At 44.3% G+C, this 24,937-nt stretch overlaps 1 protein-coding gene and 1 long non-coding RNA gene across 7 annotated transcripts in view; one reads left to right on the top strand and one right to left on the bottom strand.

Annotated features, from left to right (window-relative positions):
- Positions 1 to 257: 257 nt before the first annotated feature.
- On the bottom strand, positions 258 to 9,287 carry OTX2 (orthodenticle homeobox 2). Of its 6 annotated transcripts, none has more exons than XM_058429617.1 (5): positions 7,952 to 8,000; positions 7,058 to 7,077; positions 5,710 to 5,925; positions 4,538 to 4,713; positions 258 to 2,710 (listed from the first exon to the last, which is right to left on the bottom strand). In XM_058429617.1, the coding sequence occupies exons 3-5, from the start codon at positions 5,804 to 5,806 to the stop codon at positions 2,090 to 2,092; spliced, it is 894 nt and encodes a 297-aa protein (XP_058285600.1). In that variant the 5' UTR covers positions 5,807 to 5,925; positions 7,058 to 7,077; positions 7,952 to 8,000; the 3' UTR covers positions 258 to 2,089. The 6 variants fall into 6 exon arrangements, with proteins under 6 accessions (XP_058285600.1, XP_058285605.1, XP_058285604.1 ...); XM_058429622.1 differs by having other exon boundaries at positions 4,538 to 4,689; XM_058429621.1 differs by lacking the exons at positions 7,058 to 7,077; positions 7,952 to 8,000 and adding an exon at positions 9,143 to 9,287.
- A 4,233-nt stretch (positions 9,288 to 13,520) lies between these two features.
- LOC116484851 (uncharacterized) overlaps positions 13,521 to 24,937 on the top strand; it is a 124,068-nt gene continuing 112,651 nt past the window's right edge. Inside the window, exon 1 of the long non-coding RNA XR_004252688.2 lies at positions 13,521 to 13,832. This is a non-coding gene — a long non-coding RNA (uncharacterized LOC116484851). The remainder of the gene's footprint in view (positions 13,833 to 24,937) is intronic.

The following is a 24,937-nucleotide window of genomic DNA, read 5'->3' as shown; positions in this document are numbered from 1 at the left end:
AAGAAAAGCTGGGCGATTAAGACCCTGAATCTGGGTAAACCTCAGGCCCCAATTTAACTTCGTGTTAACTACAGTATGTTGAAAGTTATTAATAGGTGCTGAAAATTCTTGCCATCAAATTTGGCCTCAAATTTTGGTTGCAAACTATTGCATTTACTTTACCAGTGAACCAATTTACTTATTAGGAAAGATTACACAGAGTTCAAGAGAGCATGCGCAGCCAGGGACCGGAAAAATGAAATAGCCAGAAAACAAAATGGTTGCAACTGCTAACCTTCATTTAAAACGTTACAATCAAGAGTCACTTAATTTTGGTCAGCTGTAAGAGCTTAAGCAGCTTAAAATGAAATTAAATATTGCTTTTACCTGAGGAGCACCATGATCATTGGCCCATTTGTCTTTTCTGGTGAGTGGTTTACAAAATGCAGGTACAACTGAAAAGGGACCCATTTTTTTCCCCCTCGGCACTTTCTTAAACACACACACAAAAACTGACCAGGGTGCCTTATGTTCAACTACTGAAATTATAGGTTTTAAAACTTTTCTGAAACTCTTTTGTTCAGAAATAATTTCTGCCTGAATTGCTTTCAGATTCTGATTACACTCCCTCTCATGTTTACCTCAGTTTTTGGAAGTTAAAAAAAAAAATCCCCTTAACCAAGTAAGAGAATAGAAACAAGAAATTCTTGTCATTCTCATGTTTTCAGAGATACTCCAATTCTCCTCCCTCTTAAAAACTTGATATATTTTAAAACATACTAATAAAGTGCCTAAGAAATAGTTCAGGTTTGAAGCAGGGAGGGAAAAGCAAGGAAAACAAGATCTTATTGATTGTTAGGCTCTCCAAACTCAATTTCAGAGCAATCCTGATGAAAGTCACAAAAAGTCTACATAACACTGTCATTCATATCTAATTTATGCATAGATTAGCAAAAAAAAAAAAGTAAAAATAAGTTTGCTAATTTCCTCTCTGTCCTAAGAAAAACGTGTTTTGGGGAGGAAAGGCTGAATGTAGGCTTCTCATTCGTAAATAGTGGTGTAAAATTAAACTGGACCCAATGTTGTGCTAGAACCATTTTAATATAATTATACATATCTGCCAAATCCAGGAAGAAAAGGTTTATGCATATATAACTTTTCCAGTTAACATCTGCAAGCATAAACGACAATGATCTCAGTTTAATAATTCATCAGGGTCAGAGCAATTGACCAATGTCTCTTTACTGCTAGGCTTACCAACAGTAAATTACGGATGAATTAGTGTCCTTTTGCTTCTCTTCTCTGACTCTCCTTGTCCAGAGACATTTTGTCGTAAAGTTTCAGTGCAGCTCACCTCCAGCCAAAGGTAATCTTTTTAGATCAGTACTCAGTTGCTCTGAATTTTGCTTATAATTATAACCTATTTAATCACAGAAGAACCCCTGCAGAGGTGGAGTTCAAGGTTGCATACAATAACAGGAGATCACAGTTTTGAAGTCTAGCACAGATTAAAAACCACAGATGTACCATTTATAAGACACACACTGATTGTCTTTTAAACTACATATTGACTCCTTATGAACATTATTTTTTAAATAAAGTAGTGCATCTAGGACAATCAGTCACACAATTCACACAGCCCTGAAAAGTTTTTTCAGTGCCAACTACCAGTTGGTCATGAAACGTGAATGAGCTTGAGACACTGTTCATTCCTAAGATTCAACCAAGGATTGGCTAAAACATTGGAACACCTCTGCTTAAGAAGGCTATGACCTTCCCTCCCTTCCTTCACAACTTAGTTTTGTTTGATTTTATTTTTGGTGGTGTTTAGTTGCACATGGCTAGAATGCTTTTGATCACTTTGCAAATCAGGATAACCAATGATCTAAAACTATGACAGGATCTTAAGTAGATTGGTTTGTCCATTTCGGGTTGCTGGTTGGTAGGCCCCTCTAAGGCCTTTCGTTTTTCCTTCTATGCCTCTCGGAACTTTGATCAGATGAGTCTGAGCATCATCCCATCTAACTCTTTTAACCAATGCCTGGCTAAAACTGGAATGTCCAGCCCAGTATATTTAAAAATCACCCACAAGAAGAGGTTCTACATGTCTTCACAAAACCTGGAATTTCCACGAGGATGTCTGATCTTTATAATCCAAGCAGTCAGCATTGAAGTTAAGCTTCCAGGAGGCAGTTTGGTCCTTATAATCCAAGCAATCAGTGGTTGAGTTAAAACCCAAGCTTGAAGCTCCATATCCCTGGGTGGAAAGAGAAGCTGGGGACTGATTGAGATGGCTGGTGACTGCATTGGTACCCATGGGACTGAGTGTGGCCCCTGGTCCGGGAAGCTGGTGATGCATAGGGGTCAAATATGATCCACAGTCCATGCCCCCAAAGTAGGAAGTTGAGCCAGCATATCCTTGACTATAACCTGAAGCCTGAGTGTAAGTCATGGGATAGGACCTCTGCATGCAGGAAGAGGAGGTGGACAAGGGATCTGACAGTGGGGAGATGGAAGCTGGGCTCCAGATAGACACAGGAGCACTGCTGCTGGCAATGGTCGGGACTGAGGTGCTAGAAGGGGGAGTGAATTGGCCACTTGTTCCACTCTCTGAACTCACTTCCCGAGCTGGAGATGTCTTCTTTTTGGCAGGTCTCACTTTGTTTTGACCTCCATTCTGCTGCTGTTGCTGTTGTTGGCGGCACTTAGCTCTTCGATTCTTAAACCATACCTTGGAAGGGAAAGAAACTTCTTTAACATGGTTTTGATAATTCCTTAAGGACAAGAATGGCTCCCATATTATAAATCTATCCTACATGGGCGGATCAGCTTAACACACGATTTCCCCTGCCACTGAAGACCTATTAGTGGCACTCTCATATAAACTTCTGGACTTGTAAGAAAGTTGGGGAAGCTCTGTCTAAAAACACTTGAGACTGCCTTATTTCTTGCCCAGAATAACATTTAAGATAATCCCCCAAATCACAGCCAAAAACTCCACATCACTTTCCTGTCTTATTTCGCCTCTAACACACACATACACATAGACCCAGCTATATTTTGGAACACTCTCACAGCGGAATAGAATGTATCTGTCTTTTAGAGGGAAACACATGAGAAGTGAGAGAAAGCAATTCTGTTGTTACATGCTAACAGGAACAGCCTAACTTCATTTACAGTTCATCTTCCAGGGAGCAACTGCTAATATGGAGGTTGGTTGGTTCCATCACCCTTCTGTCTCTCTTAGAAAGACTCACAAAACAAAGCTCCAAGGGGAAGACATGATCTTGTTGAAGAAAGAGGACTGAAAGCCACTATTTGCTAAAAGCTTCTTTGTGGTAAAAGGAGTGACTTACATGCACTCTGCTTGGAGCTGGAGCACAGACCTGCTAGTCTCTGAGACTCCAGTCTGTGTCTTTAGAGTAGTGCCACTCAGCACATAGACTCAGTCTCCTGTGCTGTGTTTACTGACTTACCACTTCAACCCCCTGCTGCAATCTTGACAATTCTCTTTACCAGCCCTGTTCATATTCTGCAATGAAGGAGCTATGATTGGTGCACGAGGAGGCTTAGAAGAGAAACTACTGGCATTTTCTGGAGGACAAATCCTTAGCTGAACTTTTGAATGAGCTCTCTGTATGGGTGCCGTAACTGCTGTAAAAGTGATGCCACCAAGGCCAAGCTCAAGACCACCAACCATTTGGAGCCATTTGTTTTCTCCTAGTGAGGACTTTGGTTCAAGCCTTACAAGTGCTAAAACTTCCTCTAACCTACTTTGAAAAAGCCCCTTTCCCAATTTGCAACTGACACTGATGTCTGTCGCTTTCATAAACATATTCTAGCTGAAGGAGAGGCCCAGGTGTGTACGTGGTTTATGTGCTAAACACTTTGCAGAGAATTCTGTACAGGGCTCACTCACAAGGCAAGCTGGAGTTGACCTTCCCTCTCCAGTTTAAGGTCAAGTTTAGGGGAACTAAAACAAGAGGGATGTCACTAGAGACATTATGTAGATATTTATCTGTTAAATGGCTCAGAGCTAGAAAATTCTCTTCAATCTCTAAGAAGTTAAGGAAAATACATTCTTTTTGTGTTGATTTATTTGGTAAAAGCACCAGCTGCGTCTATACCCTGACTCTGCCACCAAGCTTAGTTATGACCTTGAGCAAGTCATTTACTCTATTTTTTCATCTGTAAAAATATTTGGACTGTCCAGGAGCTGAGCTGCTTTCACACGTACGAATCCATGAGAATAGGAGAGGATTTCTATACAGAGGAAGGGAAGGGTTACAACACCACGTGACTACTCTTGAAATCTGCTCAAGGATGGGTCTCTGTCCACCAGCATCCCAGGCCTTGAAGATCCTTGCTTACAGGATTAAGTGGTGATAGGCAGGCAAAAAAGGGCAGAAGGAGAATAGTTTCCTGGCCCGTTAGTGAGTGAAGGAGAATTTCAAGCCTTCCTTCAGTCCTCTGAAAGACCTGGGGCTCTCCACAGCCCCATACTCTGGGGGAAGGGTGGCATGATCAGGAAGGATGGTTCTGCCTGCATCTGCCCTACCTGCACCCTGGACTCGGGCAAGTTGATTTTCAGTGCCACCTCCTCTCGCATGAAGATGTCTGGGTACCGGGTCTTGGCAAACAGTGCTTCCAGCACATCTAGCTGCGCCCGAGTGAACGTCGTCCTCTCCCGGCGCTGTTTCCGGGGGGTGGCTGCGGGACAAGAAGCCCAGGGCCCTTTAGGGTGGGGGAGCAGTTTCTCAGTCATAGGCGTTTCCGCGGGTTCCCCGACGCCCCTGCCCTCCACCCCGCAGCAGTCCCCCGTTCCTCACAGCCCTTCAACCGGAAGCCTACCAATGCTCTCCCCACCGTCTCCCCAGCCTTGCTCCCCGGGGACCCAGGACACACGCTGCTTCTTTCCCTACTCTTCTTGGTGTTGAGATTGCTCCAATCAGAGCATCACTTGGAAAGTTAACAAATGAAACTTTTTAAAAAGACACACAAAAAAGTTCTCCAAGATCAACCCCCAAACCACAACACAAAAAGGCTATTCCATGAAGTCAAAGGATCTCCGAGGACAGACTGGCAGCTCGAATTGATGGGGGAAATCTGGATCCTGTTCCCATGGTTTTTAGCACACCATGGGCCTTTGTTCCTCCATCTTTAAAATGGGGACATAGTTCATACTTCTGGGAGGATTTTTAAACAGATCTGATCGGAAAGGAAAGCACTCTCATTTGGAGGAAGTCACGCCTCTTGGGATTAAAGCAGGCCCTGGAGGTCACAGGGGAAGGCCTGGGCATGGAGGGAACAACTGCAAAGCCCGAGGGTGCTAAGGACTTACGAAGGGAAAACTCAGCTTCTCCAAGAGGACACCTCTGAGGAACTGGGCATTGAGATATGGGCAGGGGTCTTTTGCCCAAATGACAAGGACAGTAACCTTCCTCATCCCACTCTGATGCCAATCCTGATTTACTCGAATTAAGAATAAAGTGACGTGATTGTAACGGTTGCAGACCCACCTACTCACTTTTCCCAACCCCTGTTCTCTGCTTGGTCAGTAAATGCCCTGGGACTGCTTCCTCAGAAGGCAAACCTAGTGGAGACCTAGCCTGAAGCTGGGTGGGGACAGTGTGACTGCCAACCCCCGTGTTCCATGGGAACAGGGTGTTGCATCCCTGGAGGATGGGCTTGGGGAAAGGGGGGTGCGGGGGTGCAGCAGGGCTCACTTACCCGGGTAGCCTACGGAAGGGTGCAGCAAGTCCATACCCGAAGTGGTCAGACTCAGCCCATTGACTGCGTAAGGCGGTTGCTTAAGATAAGACATCATGCTAAGGTTGTTTGGAGGTGCAAAGTCGGCCCAAATCGGGGGTACCCAGCTGGAAGATCTTGATGCGCCCGGGGTGGACAGGTTCAGAGTCCTCGGTGAGTGGGTTTGGAGCAGTGGAACTAAGGGCAAAGCAAACAAACAAACAGAGGGGCTGGTTTACTGCTTCGGAGGCAGCAGCTCTTCCACGTTCCACCACTAACTTAAAAAGAGCACGGGCTAGGCGAGGCAGAGGCTTTTAAAGGACTTGCAGACGCTCCCCCACCCCCATCCCCACCCCCACCCCCACCCCCAGCTGCTCTGGAACTAGAGGGGATGGTGGGAGACCAGATAAACCTGTCTTCCCCACCCCCACCCTAACTTAAAAAAAAAAAGTACCCGAAGAAAGCAATTACAATCTGCCTTCCCCAAGAACAAAACCCCTTGCCTTCAAATGCACACATTGCATTCCTATCACTACATTTGCATAGGACTCATTGGCTGGCACTAGCTAATTGTCTCAAACAAAACTTGATTGGGGCCATTTGCAGAGACAAAGAACTCTTTGGCTAAATAAATAATGCTGATAACAAAGCCCATTGGTGAGAAACAAAGAAACAATTCAAGAAATCTACCTCTCCCCAGACTGTTGCCTTTCCAAGGCAGAGATTTTAATTATCTTAGCTTTTTACCACTTTCAACTGCTGCGAACCTAAAATGTCAGTGCGTTTAACATCTAAAATACCAACTTACTAAATGACAAACTTGGAAAAACCGCTCAACTACTATTATTCCACATTTGAAGTCATTTCCGGTAATCATTTTCACCTAATTAGTAGTCTAGGTAATTAGATTTCGAGGTAAGTAACAGATTTATTAGGGTTTTGGAGAACCTTGATTATATGTGTCTAAGGAACGAAAGCTAAACAAACAAGTATTTAACTTTTAATAGACAGACACCCATCAAATATTTAAGCATATTGCAAAAAAGTCTTCAAGACTGGCACAGGGCTTGCCAGAAATTGTGAAGTAAAGTTAGAATCCCACCAATCAGATAATGACGGGACCCCACATTTGTAGTGCAAGCTGCTTCCATGTTGATTTTGATGTGTGGAGGCTGCAGATCCTGCGGGAGGCAAATTTTCAGACATTTGGGTCCTCGGCAGCTGCAGCAGAGTTTCCTGTTAACTCTAACTGCCTTTTGCACATTTTAGTTTTGAGGAAAGTAGATACACAAACACCCAAAGCTGCGAAACTAGTAGAATTTCTCCCTACCTTTCAAGTTTCCTACAATCCTATAAGAAAAAGAGCTCAAGGGGGAAAAGAAAGGAAGAAAAAGAAAAGTTATTTACTTTCTTCAGCTGAGCTCCCCCACTCCACCCCAGCAAAGAGATTCAAAGTAGATGTTAATATAGACTGGCAGTTTGCAAGTCTGGCCTTTATTTTCCTAAAATGTGGCACTTACATGCAAGGATCTCTACTTTGAAACTTTGACACCATGAGAGATTGCTTCAAAATGGCGGATACAAGATAAAGGTCTTACTGAGTTTAAAGGACTCCGGGTTTTCATATTTACGTTGCTTAAGACAGCAAGGCATAAAAGTCCATAAATGAAACTCAGTAACTGCAACTTCTTTCTGATTTAAATTCAGAGCACAAAAGTCATGCTTTTCCACCCTAAGATCTGTTTTAATATAATTTTATAAATGTCTTTCTTGGAGGAGTTTGTATTATCCTCAGTAAAACTAATTTAGTTGCTCCTACAATACAGACTTTATGTTTTTGCATTGTCTTTTCTTTCCAAAATGCTGTTCTTTGGAGGCTGCGAAAATAAACAAAAATCTCCAGCTTAGAGGCTGTTTAAACACATATACGACTGCTTTAAAATACAGTTGTATATGTGTTTAAACAGCCTCTAAACTGGAGATTGGAGATTTTTTGTTTAATCGTACTACCTTGCAAAGTTCTGAACTACAGTGCTATAGAGAATCGTAAAATCATATCAGATGTACCCTTGAGAAATATGGAAATGTTCTTACATGTCGAGCTCTCACCCAATTAGAAATGCCTGACACATCATACAATAAAGTAGCACATTCCAACATAAAAAGCAGTAACACACAGAAAGCACCAGGGCTGAGATCCTTCCAGGGGCCCCTTTGCCCTTACCATTGCAAAATGGCTAAAATTCTCGGAATAGACTATTTTCACTTTTGCTTCTGGATCCACCTTTAAAAGGAAAAGAGGAAAATCAAAACCCAAAACTAAGAGATTCTCTCCACAACCGGCCTAGGTATGCACTCTGCATAGAAGGCATGGGCCCTTCAGTCTAACTTTCAAAGCCCTTTTCCTCTCGAAGCAGGGTCCAGAAGGGGGAAAAGAAATAACTTTTGAAAAATCCACGCCTCACTATGACTGCTCACGAGGTGGCCTCTGGAGAACTCATACCTAGAAGCTGACCGCGGTCGCGCGGCGAGTCCCGGCAGCCGGTTGGCGACGGCACCTCCGGGCGCGAGTGCCTGGGTCCCGCGTCCCTGCCCAGCAGGCCCGCAGCCCCGCAGCCCCGCAGGCCTGGCGCCCGAGGTCCCGCTCCACTGCCCGCGTCGCCCGCGCAGCCTTATATCTAACGGTCAATTCGTGCAATCTGTCGCTTCCCCCCCCCCAAGCCTTGTTTTTTTTTTTCTTCCAAGAAGTCCATCTACCAGTTGCTGTGTCCTCGCTCAACAATAATTACCTCGTCCGAGAATTAATTATAATAAATGTTTTCTTGATAAACTAACGAGATAATCCGAGGGGCACACGTCCCTTAATTACAGGCCGCCATGCTCCGCTCTGCTTCTCGTCCGGGCTGATTAATTTTCTGCATGATGGAAAGGAAACAAAACTACGCGGACTGGCGGCTGGCCTGCGGCTGGGAAGATGACGAAGAGGAGGAAAGAAAGAAAAAGGAGACGTGTGGGCACCGCGGAAAACGGCCGGCGCTGGCCTCTCTCCGGCGCACTCGAATGAAAGTTTCTGGCCTCGGGGAATCAAATAACTCTGCCACCCGCGAGGGAGGGAGGAAGAAACGTGCCAAAAGGGTTGGCCTTGACTATTAATTATCGTTGGGAGAAAGCCCCGGTGTTAGCGCTGAGGTCTGGGTGTCTACCTTACTCTGGGGGGAGGAGTTTCCTCTCCTACTCCCCTCTCTGTTGCTAATAACTTTTGGTGCCTGTAAAAAGTCCCGAGCTGAGCAGGAGAAATCCTGACCCCGAAGCTCTAGGATGGAGGCGAGAATTTCTAGGAGCGACTTCCCCTTTCCCTCCCCAAGCAATCCACCACCGCAGGGTCGGTGCCGCTCGGCCTTCGCTGACCGCGCACCAGTTCTGTCTGTGAAGGAAGCAAAAGCCAACTCGGTGGAATCCTGACAGGGGACTTGGGTTTCCAAAAATATGTCCCGAAATCGGGCATCGATTTCAAGAGTCACTTGAACGCAGCAACGCGAAGACTTCTTGGGAGTTTGCAGAGCGACCCGTCGCCCGCGCCCGGCGCTGGCAGGGACCTTCAGATGGTTCTCACTGGGCCGACCCATGGCACAGGCTGGGCCTCGGCGAACCCCTCGGCCCCCTCCCGGCCCCAAGCCAGGACACCTCATTGTCCTGGAGCCTGGGAAAGGGGTGCGCGAGCGCGCGGGCGAGCCCTGCTTCTCCCAGCCAGAGAACAGCTGAGGGGCCGCGGTCCCAGCGGGAGGATTCCGGTCCCTGCCCCGGCCGCGGCCTCGGGCGGAGCAGGGGCCACTAGCTGCCACTTCTGCCCGCCCCAGGTGCGCGCGGAAGGCTACGTGGGGCGGGCCACGACCCGGCCAAGTCATGTTGAAAAAACACTCTTCACGTTCGCTCGGCCTGGTGACCAGGGTCGGAGACCACGACAACCGGGGGTTGGGAGGCTGCGTAATTACAACCCAGGGTGGTTTGGATTTTGGGGGGTGGTGGGCATTCAAAAGCAAAAAGATCTGGAAGCTTTTGGGAGAAACACAACCGAGCTGTGCTAGGCTGAGGGAAAGGAGGCCAAAGGGAGCGAGCCGTGAGGGCCGGGGCGGACGAGAAGCCAGCGCTCCCAGCCTCCTCGGTTATCCGCTCCGGTTTCCTCTCACGTTCATCGGGGCAGACAGGAGCTCGAGCGGCGGCCCCCGGCCCAGGCCGACCCGCAAGCGAACCGGGCTTCCGGCGCGCGGGCCCAAGGAGGCGCCTGGCTTTTTATTATTGTTGTTTCAATCCATCCATCTAGTTACATCTGCATCTTTTTGTCTCGGACTCTAAAAAGGTCCCTGGGATCCATCCAAACGACCCCAATCCAATCTAGGTGCCAAAACGCAAAGATCGCGGGAGAAGCCCAGAACGGCGTTGACATAAAAACAAAACCACAAACAAAACCTTCCAAAACACCCCAGATTACATTCGCAGCGTTTCGACGACGTTTTGCAGAAGCGACGACCCCCAGGAGCACGATCTCTGCCTCTCTCCCACTACCGCTCTCATCTCTAGATCACATTTTTCTTTTTGCAACGATCGTTATTACACCTCAAAATTTGTAAGAGAAAAAATACATCCGCCTACAGAACTCCACATTCGCAGAGGGGCATCGGTCGGTCTATTGGAGGTACTGGGGTGATGGCCGGCAGACACGGGGACACGTAGATATGGATATAGACAAAACAGACGGACACTTACCTTACAGCCTCATGGGAGGTTAGAAAAAGTCAAATATCCTTTAAATTCCAAATAGCCAGCTATCCTAAAAGAAATCAAGAGTATTGAGTTAGAAACCTTGCAGTCTTCACCCTTCCATGAAAAGTCAAACACAACCAAAAAAAATTGTTTTTTAAAGAACGGAAAATGAGGAAGGCGGCTAGAGTTCTAAACACGCGTGGGCCCCTCTGCAATACATACAAAGTAGATGTGGTGAGTGAGGGCTGCTCTAGCAATTTTTATTTTTAATCACAGTGGAGGCTGAGTTGGAGCTGAGGCCGGTCCCGCTCTCAGGGAGATTTGCTGAGAAAGCGCCTCTCTGGCAACTTTTTGACGCAAACTCTCCAACCAATGGCAGGGAGAGAATGATTGACACATCTAAGCCAGAGGGAAAATAATAAAAACACACAACAGGGGGAGGAAAACAGGCCGCTGCTGCATGGGGGGACGAGCAGGCAACAAATCCAGGCCTCCGACATTACCAGAATGTTCTTTAAAGACACTGGGCTTTGCTTAAAATATACATTATGGGCCGGAGCATGTGAACTAATTGTATAATTAAAATGATGGACAGGGAGTTCTTCTCTTACCCTCGTTTCCCCTGCTTCCTTTATTCCGAAATTTCCTTTCCTCTCTTTCTTTCTTTCTTTCTTTCTTTTTTTTTTTTTTGTTGTTGTTGTTGTTGTTGTTTTTAGGGAAGGGAAGAAAGGAAACCCATGCAATGTAAGATGGAAGATAAAAATATTTAAGTAAATGCTGGAGAATGGAGGGGGATAGGGAGTGACTGGGTTACCACATTCAACCCCAGCAATAAGTATGTGGATGACAGGCAGAAAACAAGTCAGACTGAAACTCAGAAACACTACTATGCCGTCTCAGACAGGGCCAGAGCACGCTGACGGCCAGAAAGGGTAAAGGAGGGAGGCCTGGGAGTGCGATGTGGGCATGCAGGGAAAACAGAGAGAGAAAGATACACAAGTCCAAGAACAAACTATTTTCTAAAACTCAGTGTCTTCTCTATTCCCTACGCCCTTATAAATATCCTTACACATATAAATAAATGATCCCCGAGTGAGAGACCCCGGCTTCTGGTAGGCTCCTGGGGTTTTTTGGAATTGAGAAGCCCACGACAGACTGCAGGGAACACGAACCCCGGAATCTAATCTCAGGGCCCATTTAGGAGAAGTAGCTGGGGCCACATCGGGCCTCGAGGATGCGAGTGTGAGGTAGACAAGATATCGGGGAAGGGAGCGAACGAGGGAGGCCCCCGTTGGAAAGTTTCTGTGTTAGAACAAACGCCACCAAACGCCCGACGCTGCGAGGCCTGGAGCTAACTGGGCTGGCGCCGCCCGAGCCCCGGGCTGCGAGCCGGGAGGCTGGGAAGTGATGGGACCAGGAGGCCCGAGCCGGAGAGTGCGACCCCCAGCCCAACTTTTTTGCCTGGCATAGAGAGCAGAGACCGGACAGGTTTCAAACGGATCCGAGTCCCTAGAAAAGGAAAAACAGACTGGGCGGAGTATGGGGTGGGGGGTGGCTAGTGGAACTGCTGAGTGTGTGTGAATAAGCTGGGTGGGGGGGTGGGAGCAGAAGACAGCTCTTGCTTCACAACACCCAGTGCAGGAAAAGAAAAATAAAATCTCTTCCTAAATACCCCACCCCCCGCCACCCACCCACCACCAACTACCATCACCACCACGGCTAGTGGGCCCAAAGAAACAGCTCGCTGCCTTTAATTTGGGGACCTATGTTAATGAAGTTGGTAATTAATTCGTCGCTTTGTTGTCGGTTCTTATACTGTATGTGTAATCAAATGTGGCCGTCCTTGGGATTTACAGCAATTAACGAATTACGGGAGTGCGCACGAGGCAGCAAGCTCTCGGCAGCCGGGCTGGGCTCCGGCTCGGGCTCGGCCTGGGGCTGGGGACTCCGCGGCAGCGGCCCCTGTCACAGGTGTCTCTAGAGCTCTGGGCCCTGGCGGCCCCTCGAGCCCCCGAGGGGCCCGGAGCCCGCCCAGCTCCTTCCCGGCCCTCTGCAGCAGCTCCAGTCCGGAGACCCGCTGGCTGTCGCGTTCCCAGGAGTCAAGACTTTCTAGGGGCCCGGGCGGGGGGAGGGTGAGTACGGACCTTTTTTCTCACCCCACCCCCACTGTACTGAAACACCTGGCGGCCGCCCCCAAAGGCTTTAATGGGGATGGTGGTGGGGAGGGGGTACCAATGTCCCAGGCATTGTGGCCCTCGTGGCGCTGGCTGTCGGAGGCACTGGTTGGGTGCGCTTGGTCAGAGTCACGATGCTTTCGATGAAGGAAAGGCAAATCCACCTCCATCGCCTGAAGCAGAGTCTCCTTCCTACCCCTAGAAAAGACAACGTTTTCCCCAGTTTGATCACAATGATGTTTAAAGCATAAAAGAGCCGAAAAAGAAAAATGGACGTTGTGGATCTGGCAGAGGGGAAGGCCGGAGGAAGGCCTTGGGGACAGTGGGCATGAGGTGGGCTGGAGAATTATCAGAACATGCGCTTGTGAGCTAAACCAAGTAAACCATTTTGGACTGGGAGATCCATCTGCTGTAGGGTCCAGCGTCCAGGGAAACCTTTCAAGCCCGATGTAGAGGTTTGCGATGTCCTCCCAGATGGCGGAGGCAGCTGAATCTCCCTAAAAATTCCCCTGTTCTATTCGACAGGGGCAGATTTATGCATGGTGGGGCGTGAGAGGGTTTTGCCCTTCCAGCGGCCGGCAGCAGACAGCTCCCGCTTCTCCTTTGCCCTCTAGTCTAATAACTTCGCAGAAATACAGGGCCAATAAACTACGAGTTGGAAATGGACAGTGTTAAATAAACAAGGGTCTCTTTAAAATTCTCATCCACTTCAGATGTCTAAAGTAAGATTGTGATGATTTTGTCACGGTTTGGTAAATTTACCCCTTTAAGAGGCTTTCATAAATCCCAGAACACACCTTCAGCCAGATTTGAATATAGATTTAGGTTTTAAAACCCAGAAGCTGGAAACACCGCTTTATCAAAGAGAATTTCCCTTTAGCTTAGCAATGTGCTGAAGCTCTTAAAAGATTGGATCTGAGAGAGAGAGAGAGAGAGACAGAGGGGAGAAAGAGAACTAGAGACAGAGAGAGGCAGACAGGGAGGGGGTGGAAGACTTTCTTTTTCTTTCTAGAGGAATTCTGCCCAGACTCTGCAGCAGTTGGTAGCAGGCAAGCTTTCTCCTGGGTGTCGCCTTGAAAAGTTGCAAAATTGCTCTTCACCTGTAAGAACATGCTCTTTATCTTCCAGTCTCTTCTTGTCAATTTGGAAATTGCAGACAGCCCGGCTCAGGTACAGTCCCCACAAACCCTATTCTAGGTCAGGACAAAAGCCACTGGCTTTGGGGGAAGGGGGCTGGGCTCTTTTACTGAAAACCTTAGATGCTTGGTGGGAGAAAAAGACTCTTTGGATGAAAAGTCTAACTCTTGATTTTCAGTAAGTTCTTGAACTTCCAGTTTGCCTAGTATCTGTTCATTGTATTTCCGTGTTTAACTTTTTTTCTGTGTCCTGTGTCTTTAACATTTTTTTTCTATGAATCTGACTTATGGTAGCATGCTTTGTGTTTTTAAATAATTTTCATTTAAAAGTGGATGGTTTTTAATTGCCACTTGTACAATTATGTTGCTATGCATATGAGATATAAGCATTCAGAAGCTAAATTAAGAAAACCAATACGAAGGGAATCAAATTATTTGTCAGAGCTTGTGTGCAGTTTCCAGAATATGTCTGATATTCATATTTTGAAATCAAGATTCATGCGTGGCACTAACTAGGCTCAATTTCTCCACCGCACAAGCCAGGCCAGTTTAAAATATTCCAAACTTTCCTCCAAGTTTATTAACTTTGGTGGGGGGGAGTGGGGGAGGGGGAGGGGAGAGAAGACAGCCCGGGATTCTTCCAGGCTAATTAAAAAAGAAGAACAAAACCCATATTCCGTGAGAACGTAGCCTCTTGGGGGAAAGGAGCCAGTTAGACTTCCTTAACACTGACTTCAGAAATATGAACATTAATTTCCAATCTTTTCAGCAATTCAGTGGACAGCGAGGGACTACGTTTTGCCTTAGAAACACCATAATACCTAGAAAGAAGTCATTTTTTCATTAGGTTTTTAGATATGTCTTTATCATAAACTTTGAGGAGATTAACCTTAATTTTTTTAACAAGGATTTAAGATTGGAAATGCAGACAAAATTTAGGAGAAAAAATAAGGCAACAGATCACTTATAAATTAAGCTTGGGTCTCTCACTCCCTGCACTGCGGTTGCCTCAAAAAAGAAGTTAAGGGAGAAAGAAACAACTTCAAAGATAGGATTGGGCTGTCTTGATAAAAGAGTAGGGAGGCAAACTCCAAATGCGAAAAAGAGGAAAAGAGGGCCATGTTGTTCCGGAATGAAACGGATTAAGATTGTGTGACAAGTGCGAGATGTGGGGCTGTGAGACATTTATGAGCGGAGTGTGAGCCGGGAGCTGTGCCTCTGTCCCAGAGAGTGTGGGGACCAAGGGTGTGTGCAGAGCAAGGTTAGGGTGAGGGATAGGAAGGGCATGTGTGGATGTGAGACAGAGAGAAGTGTGAGGCAGGGTCTGTGTGTGTGTGTGTGTGTCTGTGTTAGGAGGGTGTGGACGGGAATGTGGATGGATTGATGAAGGGTGGTAGCTGTCAGTTTACATAATTTTCATCTCCTGGTCCTGAAGTTTCCTTGAAATCAATTCTACTGCAGGCAGCAGCCTCGAGCTTGCAGAGCTGATATAAAACAACCATTACAGTCCAATATCTTGCCTGTTTGCAAACTTCATTTAAAACTGGGGAAAAAAAGACCCAGGAATGGTTTTGTAAGAAAGGAAAAAAAGAAGAAAAGAAAACCACAGTGAAGCTTTAAACTAGTTTGGATAAATCTCTAATCTTTTATTTGTAACCTTTTACAAGCTTTATTTCCCGTATATGAAAAGCTTCTTTTATATGGGCACGACAGACTTTTCCTTTGGATTTTTAATTAGAGTCCATCAATTGTAGCCATATTTAAGAATCAATATAAAGTAATCCTTCGAGATGGGATAAGGTTTTAATCGAAAATCTAATTTCCCACTCTTTGCAGATCATTTTAAGAGGCTGGTTGATAAAAAAGAGTTCAATTTTTAAAAGACATAACACCTAAAACCTGGAAAAGATCATGTCTACAAGAAACCAACTGATGTTGCCTTACAAAGAAAAAGTCTGGCTGTTGTTGGGAACTTTTTTTTTTCTACTTAGAAGAATTTGACTTATTTTTCTCTCAAACAGTATTCCCTAATGTGGCTCCTATGAGAGTATTCACACTGAATGGAGAAAGAAAAAGACAGAAATTGTTTGTTTGAAACAGTATTTCATATGCAAAAGATAGCAACCTTAATTTTTTATTAACAAAGAAAACATAAATCTTGACAGATCCCTTTCACTACATGCTCCCAAATTCCCAAGATTAGAGAATAAATAACACATACTTTTTCATTTTTGTGCATGAATGCAAACTTTCCATTTTCGGATTCAGGAGTGAATATTTCTGACCAATTTTTAAACTTCAAAATTAGAATTTTGCAATTTTTAATTTTTTTGCAACAATGGAAAAGTTGCTTATCTCAAAGGCATAGAATTTCAAACAGTTCTACCAGGGTCACTGGCTTTCAGTTTGTCTTAAAAGAGAAAAGAAAAGAAAATGAAAGCAAGGAAGAAAGGAAATAAACAAACAAACAAATAAAAACTAATTGTAGGTGCACAGTCCAGACCGTTTGTGCTGCTGAACGATTAATCTGAGATATTTGTTCAAAGGCCGAACATTATATAAATGTGCATAGTGCATTTCCAACATTCACCGCTTAGTTTAAGATCTGCAAATCATCCGTAAACTAGAAGGGACCCCCCCCCCAAAAAAGTTTATAATGTATTTTCAGGTAGTCACTGTACTTTTAAAAACTGTTGTATCTGTTAAGCTCATTTGGAAAAACGAACTCATCATGTTTGCTTTTAAAAATCTGAATGAAGCGTGTTTCAACATATTTGATAGCCATGCTTTTCTTTTATCTGCAGAAATTTCAATTTATTTAAAAGCCTGGCGTTTAATGCACTACATGACCACATGAATTTTAGAGGCGCCCTCTTGTATTCCTCTGTAATCGTGTCTAATGAAAACCTGGGATTTTCCATTATTTTAAAAAAAAGTGAAAATATAATGCATCTTCATTAGGAAAATTGACTGCTGTGCTCACGACAGTTCTTAATTGAAAAGGCAACCTATTTTAATGGTGTGGTTGAGAAGAAGATTACATACTTTATCCAAACACAAAGACAATTAATAATGAGAAGCAGGCTGCTGCCATTAACTCTAATGCAGTTGCATCAATGTCAGTGAAAAGTGCTCATACCTGAGATACACGGTGCAAACGCCCCCGGCTCCCTCCTTTCCCAATTCACCCACTTCTTAATTTGAGTTTCTTAATGTGCAAGCGCCAGGGCCGGCTGTGGTCAGGCGGGCTATTTTCTGGCAAGTGTGGCGCGGGACTGGACGCCCCTGCCGGCGGGTCGCCGGGTCTAGAGCTGCGCCGCCCCGCTGGAGGCGCCCGGGCTGCCGAGGCTCTCCGCGCAAACCTCGCGCCCTTCCGTTTGCGCGCATGGAGCCGGGTGAGGGCGGCCGCGGCCAGCGCGCGATTGAGGATTTGGAGGCTCTGAGCCACATGCCTTTTGAGAAATTTAGCAAACCAGACTGGGCTGCCTCGGAAACTGGGTTCTGTTCTGACTCATTTGCAGAAAAGCTATGGGGAAAAACATTAAGGTTATGTTTGGCGGGTACAGTCTTGAGCGCACATGGTCATCCGGCGAATCAGCCAAGTTTTCCAAAGCGCCCCCTCTCCAGCTCTCAGGCCAGGGGAGCAAAGCGTGCGTGTGTGCGTGTGCGTGTGCGCGCGCGCGTGTCTCTGTGTCTGCGTGTGTGCTCGCAAGCGAGTGTGGGTTTGGGGTGGGGGGACATCCCAACCTTTCTACACCCTAGTGCGTCCCAACTCCAGCCTGGGAGGAGACGTCTGCGGCCTCTGGTCTTTTCCCTTCTTGGACAAGGTGCTGCCAGCTAAGACCTCACACCGGCCGCCTCGGACCCAGTGCGCCGAGCTAGGGGAGACGGCGCGGGACTGGGGGACCCCGGGATCCCGCCCTCGGCGCGGAAGGAGTGGCAGCCCTTGGTACCGGGCCTGGTCCTTGAGGCTGCCTGCCCTCCCGGGCGCCAGGACTCGAGGACGCAGTTTGCCCTCGCAGTCCCAAGACCCCCGGGGCCGTGACAGCTTGGGGAAGGGGCAAACTCTGTTTGGTCTCCACGAAGTGCTTCGATGTTCGCGAGAGGGTAGGCCCCTGTTGCTCGGCGTCCTACACCCCTCGGAACTGGCTCTGCCCCTGCCTCTTCCCCAGCACAGTCTCCCACTTAAGGCTCAGACAGCCGGGGAAAGGGGCGCCCCCATCAGTATCCCCCACAACCCGCCCCAGTGTGAGCCAGGGCGCGGCTGCAGGCTGACAGGCGCACCGTGACCAGGCCGTCACTTCCCTTCACCAAAGGTTAGATGGGAAGCGTGCACCCTCTGGGGAGTTCGCAAAGCTTCTCGCTTTGATCAGCCACGCGCAGTGTCAGGGAGAGATATTGCTGGTGTCTGAGTCCGTCGGAAGTGTCTAGGAAAGAAGAGAGAGGAGCAGGTAGTCAGACTTTGGCGGCTGCCCTGCGGACACTTGCACACATCCAGCCTCGTGGAGGAGGAAGGACCCTGTCCTCCAGGGCCAACTGAATACACTCTCCTCCCTTGAGGCATAGCCTCACAGGAAAGCTCCTTCCACAAATGCGCCCTTCCCTCTGCAGCCCTCGGTATGCTGGGGCCAGCTCTGTTGTCCCTCAATCAAGCATACCCCACTTTCTTCCCTGCTTCCATCGATTTATCTACAAATTTCCTGTAGACTTGCCACTTCTGTGATTTTGCCCACGGGCTAGGTAGCCTCTTCAAGGCTCTGAAGACAAGCAGGCCTGGAGATTTCCACGAAGCCCCAGGTGCCTCCTCTCCCTCCCTTAGGGCAGATGAGTCTCTAGAACCTTGTAACCTCCCTTTGGTGAGAGCCAACTATCAGCTACTTAGTGTGGTCTAGGAATCTTCTTGCCTCCTTTCCAGCTTCTATGTTAGATAAGCCTCCTTGCATGATGTATCTAGAGTTTCACCTGTTCCTTTTAAATACCTTTTCCAGATTGCAAGCGTTGAAGTACTCAGTTACTATTTATCAACCAAGCCCTGGTTTCTGCTTTTGGTGAGGCCATGTGTGTCGGCTGGAGTAAGGAGGGCACCAGGTCTCCTAGGGATAGCTTGAAGTCTAGATGTCTTACTTGCCCAACAACGTAAGAGCAAAAACAGACTTGCTCTCCATTTGTGGATCTGTTTCTTAGCATTTAACCTATGGATGCTTGGAGGCATCTTTATTAGCAAGTGTCTGACTTTGGATAGCCACTCAGTAATGACATTCCTAATCATTTATTGAATACCATTTAAGCTAGTTCAACCACAGACAGTAACTCTTAGCCTAAATGGCAGTTTTCTGGCAGCTTCTTCAAGCAATGAACACGCAAAAAGTGAAAGATATCATTGCTTCCAATACTTAGCTCCCAAATATGACAATGAAAGCCATCACTTAAGGGACACCCAGATCACCCCAAGTGTAGATAGTGTATTCTGGGTTACTGGAAGAGCAGTAACCCTTTTGATTATGCTGTCTTGTATTTGATGGACAAAATATGTCAGATAAGCACAGAAGAAACAGGCATGGGGTATAGACCCTGAGTATCAACAGAATCATGGGCTTAAGTCTACCCTGACCTACTGTTTCAACTAAAAACCAGAAGTAGTGGTTGAAGTGGTTGAAGTCTTTCTCCAACAAAAAGACATTCTCTACATGAGATATTCACCAAGGAATTGGAGGGAAACCAAACAATTTCATTATCATCAAGAAATATTTTTAATATCCTGGTAGTTGGCATTGGGTAGATATAACTTCAGTCAACTCTAGAGTCTTAATGAAAACATTTCAGTAAAAGCAAACAACATTTTACATTAGACCATATATTCTTAAATCCAGTCGCACATTTGGATCAATTTGGTTTATTAACCAATTTGTGCACACATGGCCGGATGGATAAATTTGTTTATTTTTCACATGCAAAAATATTTATTGAAGTCTCTGATTTATCTAAAGATTTGTGATTATCAAGCCAGGACGTCTCCAGAGCATAAGTACTTTTTTGAAAGTTTTTTGTAGCATGAACTCACATTCATTCATTAATTCATGTATGCATTCAACAAGCATACCTGGGCACCTACAATGTAGTAGGCAATTGTCAGAAATTGATTATGTCTAGAGGTTCGCATTTTTCTCATTTCAAATAATCAAATAGTTATAATAAACATTTGATCTAAAAGTTTTCATTGCTCTCTTTTGGCTGAAAATTAAGCCTGGAGAGATTTGTCAATTGCTCTAGGGTGTAAGGACTTGTAATGCTCATCCACAGTAGTGTTCCTAGGGAAAGCTGCAGGAGTTGTTTGCATGAACTGACAAAACTATATGACTCTTAATGTTCAAATCTAATTTGTTTCTAAAAAATAAAATCACAAGGCAGCTGAGTGTATGATTTATTGTGTGTTTAGATTATGTGCTCCTCTGTAAAAAACTTTTTTTTGATAGGAATGAAAACAAACTTTAGATTTAACTCTATATTCTTTTAGTTCATCTCTAAAAGATAGAGACTATATGTGCATATATGCCATCATTACATTCTTATTTCAAAGAGGATGCAAAAAAAGTATTCAAATAATTATAAATACAATTTATTTTTTAAAACCCCCTTTCTGGGCTAGAAGTAGTTACTGTTATTTATTTTTGTCCATTTTAGCTTCAACTACTTGCTAGTCCCAGAAATTAATGGGTTTAAATTCCCCTCGAATTTAGGAGTTTTCTAGTAACAACTTACACTCAAATGTAGTCTTTCTTATAAAGATTCTCCCCCTTTCTATTTTATTTGCTTTCCATTCATGACACAGACATTACCATGAAAGTTTTCATAGGTTATTGATGGAGTTATTAATGTGGTGATCAAATAACAGATTAAAACTGAGTCTCCATGAGGTGACCAGTGCATGAAGGTTTCTTTTTTTCTGAAGAATTCTCACAGGAAGAATTAAATGCTGCCTCTTACAAATCAGTCCTACTGATCTAGTGTGTGTTCGGACACACTAGAGTCTTTGAGCCACATCCTCACCAATAGTACTTTATCTTCTGGGTATGAATTGTGGGTCATGGTGCCTGTGCATAGCCTGTGGTCTGTAGAGAAGCCATATTGATTAATACTTTTCATGCAAATTATTCAGAAGGTTGAGGGTTTTTTTTTTTTTAATCCCCAAACCTCTAAAAACTCATTCTTTAGTTTTCAAATTTGGTCTTTTTAATTTCCTTCACAGCTAAGAGGATATGAGAGCCCCTTTGTTCTGGAGCTGCTGATTCTGGTATTCAAGGTGTTTGTTTGTTCCAAGGACTGCACTTATGATTTTAAAGTGCCATAAATTCTTCATACTAAGCTCCTATGGTCTTTATACCACCTTACCAGCTTAGATTATGTGATCCTAAAAATGAAAAAAAAAGTTTTTATGAGACTAGGTAGCTATTCATATTATAAATATGAATTTATTAAATTTAACTGGCAAAAAGATCTATTATGAGTAAAGAAGGTGAAAATACAAGCTTAAAATATTCAGGACTGAGAACAGAGCATTTAATTTCTGATTCTCTCTGTAGGTGGGGTCTGAAATAGAATGCTAGTGTTGCTGATGCCAGCATGCTTGCCTATTTTTACACTTCCGTAAGAGATGCGGGCAATGGAAAGGGATACTTATGGAAGTACAACAGGGTTTATGTAAAAGTTCATTAGGCTTAAGGAGGGCAGTATTTGCCTTATGGAAGAGAGTGGGTCTCTTGATGCCCAAACTGTATATGAGAAAGACAGTGAAATGAAAAGGAGATGAGAATCCAGACACTCCATCAGCAGCCTTACCCTGTGACAGACCCAGAGGCAACTCCAAAGCCACCAGGGCAACTGCCTGTTCAGTCTGCCAAAGAGCCAGATGCTGTTGCTTGGAAGAATCTCTTCCACAGCTTGATGTCTGGGTCCTGTGATTGCCATCCAAAGAACAGTGGTGGGGCATGCTGGGATGAATGCAATCCCGGCATCCCACTACAGTGTTTTCTTTTTTAAAAAGAGTCATTTTAAATTAAACAAGTTTTAAAACTCACGTATTATTTTTGAAAATGTAAAAAGGAAATTAGAGGATAATAGCACAAGGCAAGGCTGTCTATTTGAAAAAAAATCCTCTTAAAACTTCACTTTGCTTATGGGTCATTTTAAATTATCCCATGAGGAATGGGACATTTAGAAGAGACAAAAGACCATCCACCATTCACAGTGATGAAATAAAAATCACTACAATCTAGAAGAATGGAGATACAAATAATACTTATTATGTTATTCACCATGATCATTTACAATATTTATTTAAATAAAATAAAAGTAAGATATTCAATATTGCATTTTGTAATATAATTTTGATTGTGGGTGCCACTGAACATGTGCCTAAATAAGAAAGGCAGTAAGAAAAATTATCAGTGACATTTAAGGGAAAAAATCATGCCTGCCCGAGTGTCTGATGAGTCACTAACATCTCTTCTTAAATATTATCAGTATCGTCACATGAAGCAACATCTCTCCTTTTCAAAATATGTGTTAATATTTGCTGTGTTGTAGCTAAGTGAATAATAGCTGCTGTATTTCTTCGAGTCACTCAGACTACTTCAACAAATGAATGTCATTTGATCCTAGCGTACAGCCAACACCTTTGCTCTTTCCGTGTAATCTTTTATTTTTTGTAATTATGGGAATTTTTCCCCTTATATTCCCAGACTTTGTCTAATAGCCTGATGGTAAGTGCCTGAGCACCATAGTAAATCTATAATTTCTTTAATCATTGTGATCAATGTGAATCATGGCATGATTAATGTGGCCAGGGTAATAGGTAATGGTTAAACAGATAATCAAAATATTTGGATAGTAATAACTCACTATACAGCAGTGTTTCTCAGCCAGGGACAATTTTGTCCCCCCAGGGGACATTTGGCAATGTCTGGAGACGCTTTTAGTCACCACAACTCTTATCTACTGGGTAGAGACCAGGAATGCTGCTAAACATCCTGCACTACAGAGGACAGCACCCTACAACAGAAAATTGGCCCAAAGTGTTAATAGTTCCAAGGTTGAAAAATCCTGGTGTAGAGAATGGATAACATGTATAATTATATTGACATTTTAAAAAGTTTGGTGACTACCAAAATATAGATAGCTCTGTAGTGTCGTTAATCTAGATGAAAAGAAAAAATAATCAGTAATAAATATTTTCAAATATCTTCACATTTGGGATCATATCGACAAAGTATAAAGGCATAATATTGTTGTCACTTTCTGTAAAATATAATTCTCATCCTCACTTCAATTATTATTTAAGCACATAGTTAGCTATGACTGGATGACATCAACAGCAGCTTGGGGATATCGTGTTCCTAATTCATAAACAGAATAATAATTCAACAGGAAAAATATATAAAAGAATTCTCAGTTTTTAAACTTTTTTCAATTCCAAAAGTTCTTTCCAAATAATTTGAAAAATGCATAAGCTTATAAAGAGGAAAATGAAAGTCATCTTTAATCCAGCCATCTTAAGTTTTTAGTTTCTTTAAACTTAAACTTGTGTCTATGGACATTGATTTCTTAATATAGGACCAAATACTGTTTAGCAAAATATTTTGTTATGGTTAAGTTTTCATGATATTAACTCCTTTGTCTAGCACACGTAAAGTGAAATTTATCGTTGTTTTCCTAATTGTTCTGTCCATACCGGTTTGCCTCCTTTTTTCTGAGTGTGGATTTATTGGAATTTTTTCTTTCTTTACTTTCTTTCTTCCTTTACTTCTTTTCTTTCTTTCTTCTGTAATGTATTCAGTTATATTAAGTGGAAGACATCTCCCCATAGGGAAACTGGCTTGTACCTCATCTGCGTTCTCTGTTTATATCTTGTAGGACTAGTATTCTCCAACACTATGTGTGACTTGTCTCCTAGTCATTTTTTCTTAAGTCAGATGTTTAGAACTAGTATTCTCCAACACTATGTATGACTTGTGTACTAGTAATTTTTTCTTAACTTGGGTGTTTATGCTGCAGAGCTAAAGTTGTTTAACAGGTAATAGCTTTGCCTCAGTTAAATCTATGGGTGAAGATATTGCCACCGGGCAAGACTAAGGTGGTAGTTACGATTTGGGCAGGGAGATAGGCACAGAGCCCTTGTTAAGGAATGAAACCCACACAAAAGGGAGGGGAGAACTGCCAGAAGATAGAGCAGGCTAATATGGACAAATTACAGAAGGAAAGAGGACAAGTGGAAGATAATGCAATAATGCACAGTCTTTAAATAACACATTGAACAACAATGACTTTGCATTTAGCATTTGGGCAGTGCTATCATCTGAATGTTTGTGTCCCTCCAAAATTCATGTTAAAATCCTAACCCCTAAGGTGATGCTATTACGAGATGGGGACTTGGGGAAGTGATTAGGTAATGAGGAGGGAGCCCTCATGAATGGGATTAGTGTCCTTATAAAAGAGACCCCAGAGAGACCCTTACCCCTTCCATCTTGCTGTGAGAACACAGCAAGAAGGTGCCCTCTATAAACCAGAAAGCAGGCCATCACCAGACAGCAAATCTGCCTTAATTTTGCACTTCCCAGTCTTCGGAATGGTGAGCAATAAATTTCTGTTGTTTTAAAGCTACCCAGTTTATGGTATTTTGTTATAGCAGCCCAAGTAGTCTAAGAAGGGCAGTTATATGACAAGACTTTTGCTTTATTTGAGGCATTAATCTTTGGTTTCCTCCTCGGACCCATATTATTAGGTTGATGCAAAAGTAGTTGCGGTTTTTGTCATTACTTTTAATGGCAAAAACTGCAATTTCTTTTGCACCAGTAACTCTTGTCAGGGAAGCAGAGAAAAAATTGGAAATGGTCCCACAATTTTCAGGGTTTATTTTTTCCAGGATTTTTTTTTTTAATAAGATACCATGTTGTCCAGGTTGGAATGCAATTGCTGTTCACAGGTGTGATCCCACTACTGATCAGCACCGGAGTTTTGGCCTGCTCCATTTTTGATCTGAGCTGGTTCACCCCTCCTTGGGCAACCTGTTGGCCTCTTGCTCCCAGGAGGTCACCATATTGATGCTGAACTTGGTGTGAACATCCGATTGCTATAGCACAGAAC

The sequence above is a fragment of the Hylobates moloch genome, unplaced genomic scaffold, assembly GCF_009828535.3.
Source record: "Hylobates moloch isolate HMO894 unplaced genomic scaffold, HMol_V3 SCAFFOLD_16, whole genome shotgun sequence".
In the NCBI taxonomy this organism is placed as follows: domain Eukaryota; kingdom Metazoa; phylum Chordata; class Mammalia; order Primates; family Hylobatidae; genus Hylobates; species Hylobates moloch.
Note: the sequence above shows the minus strand (reverse complement) of the source record. Positions and strands in the feature narration are given on the sequence as shown.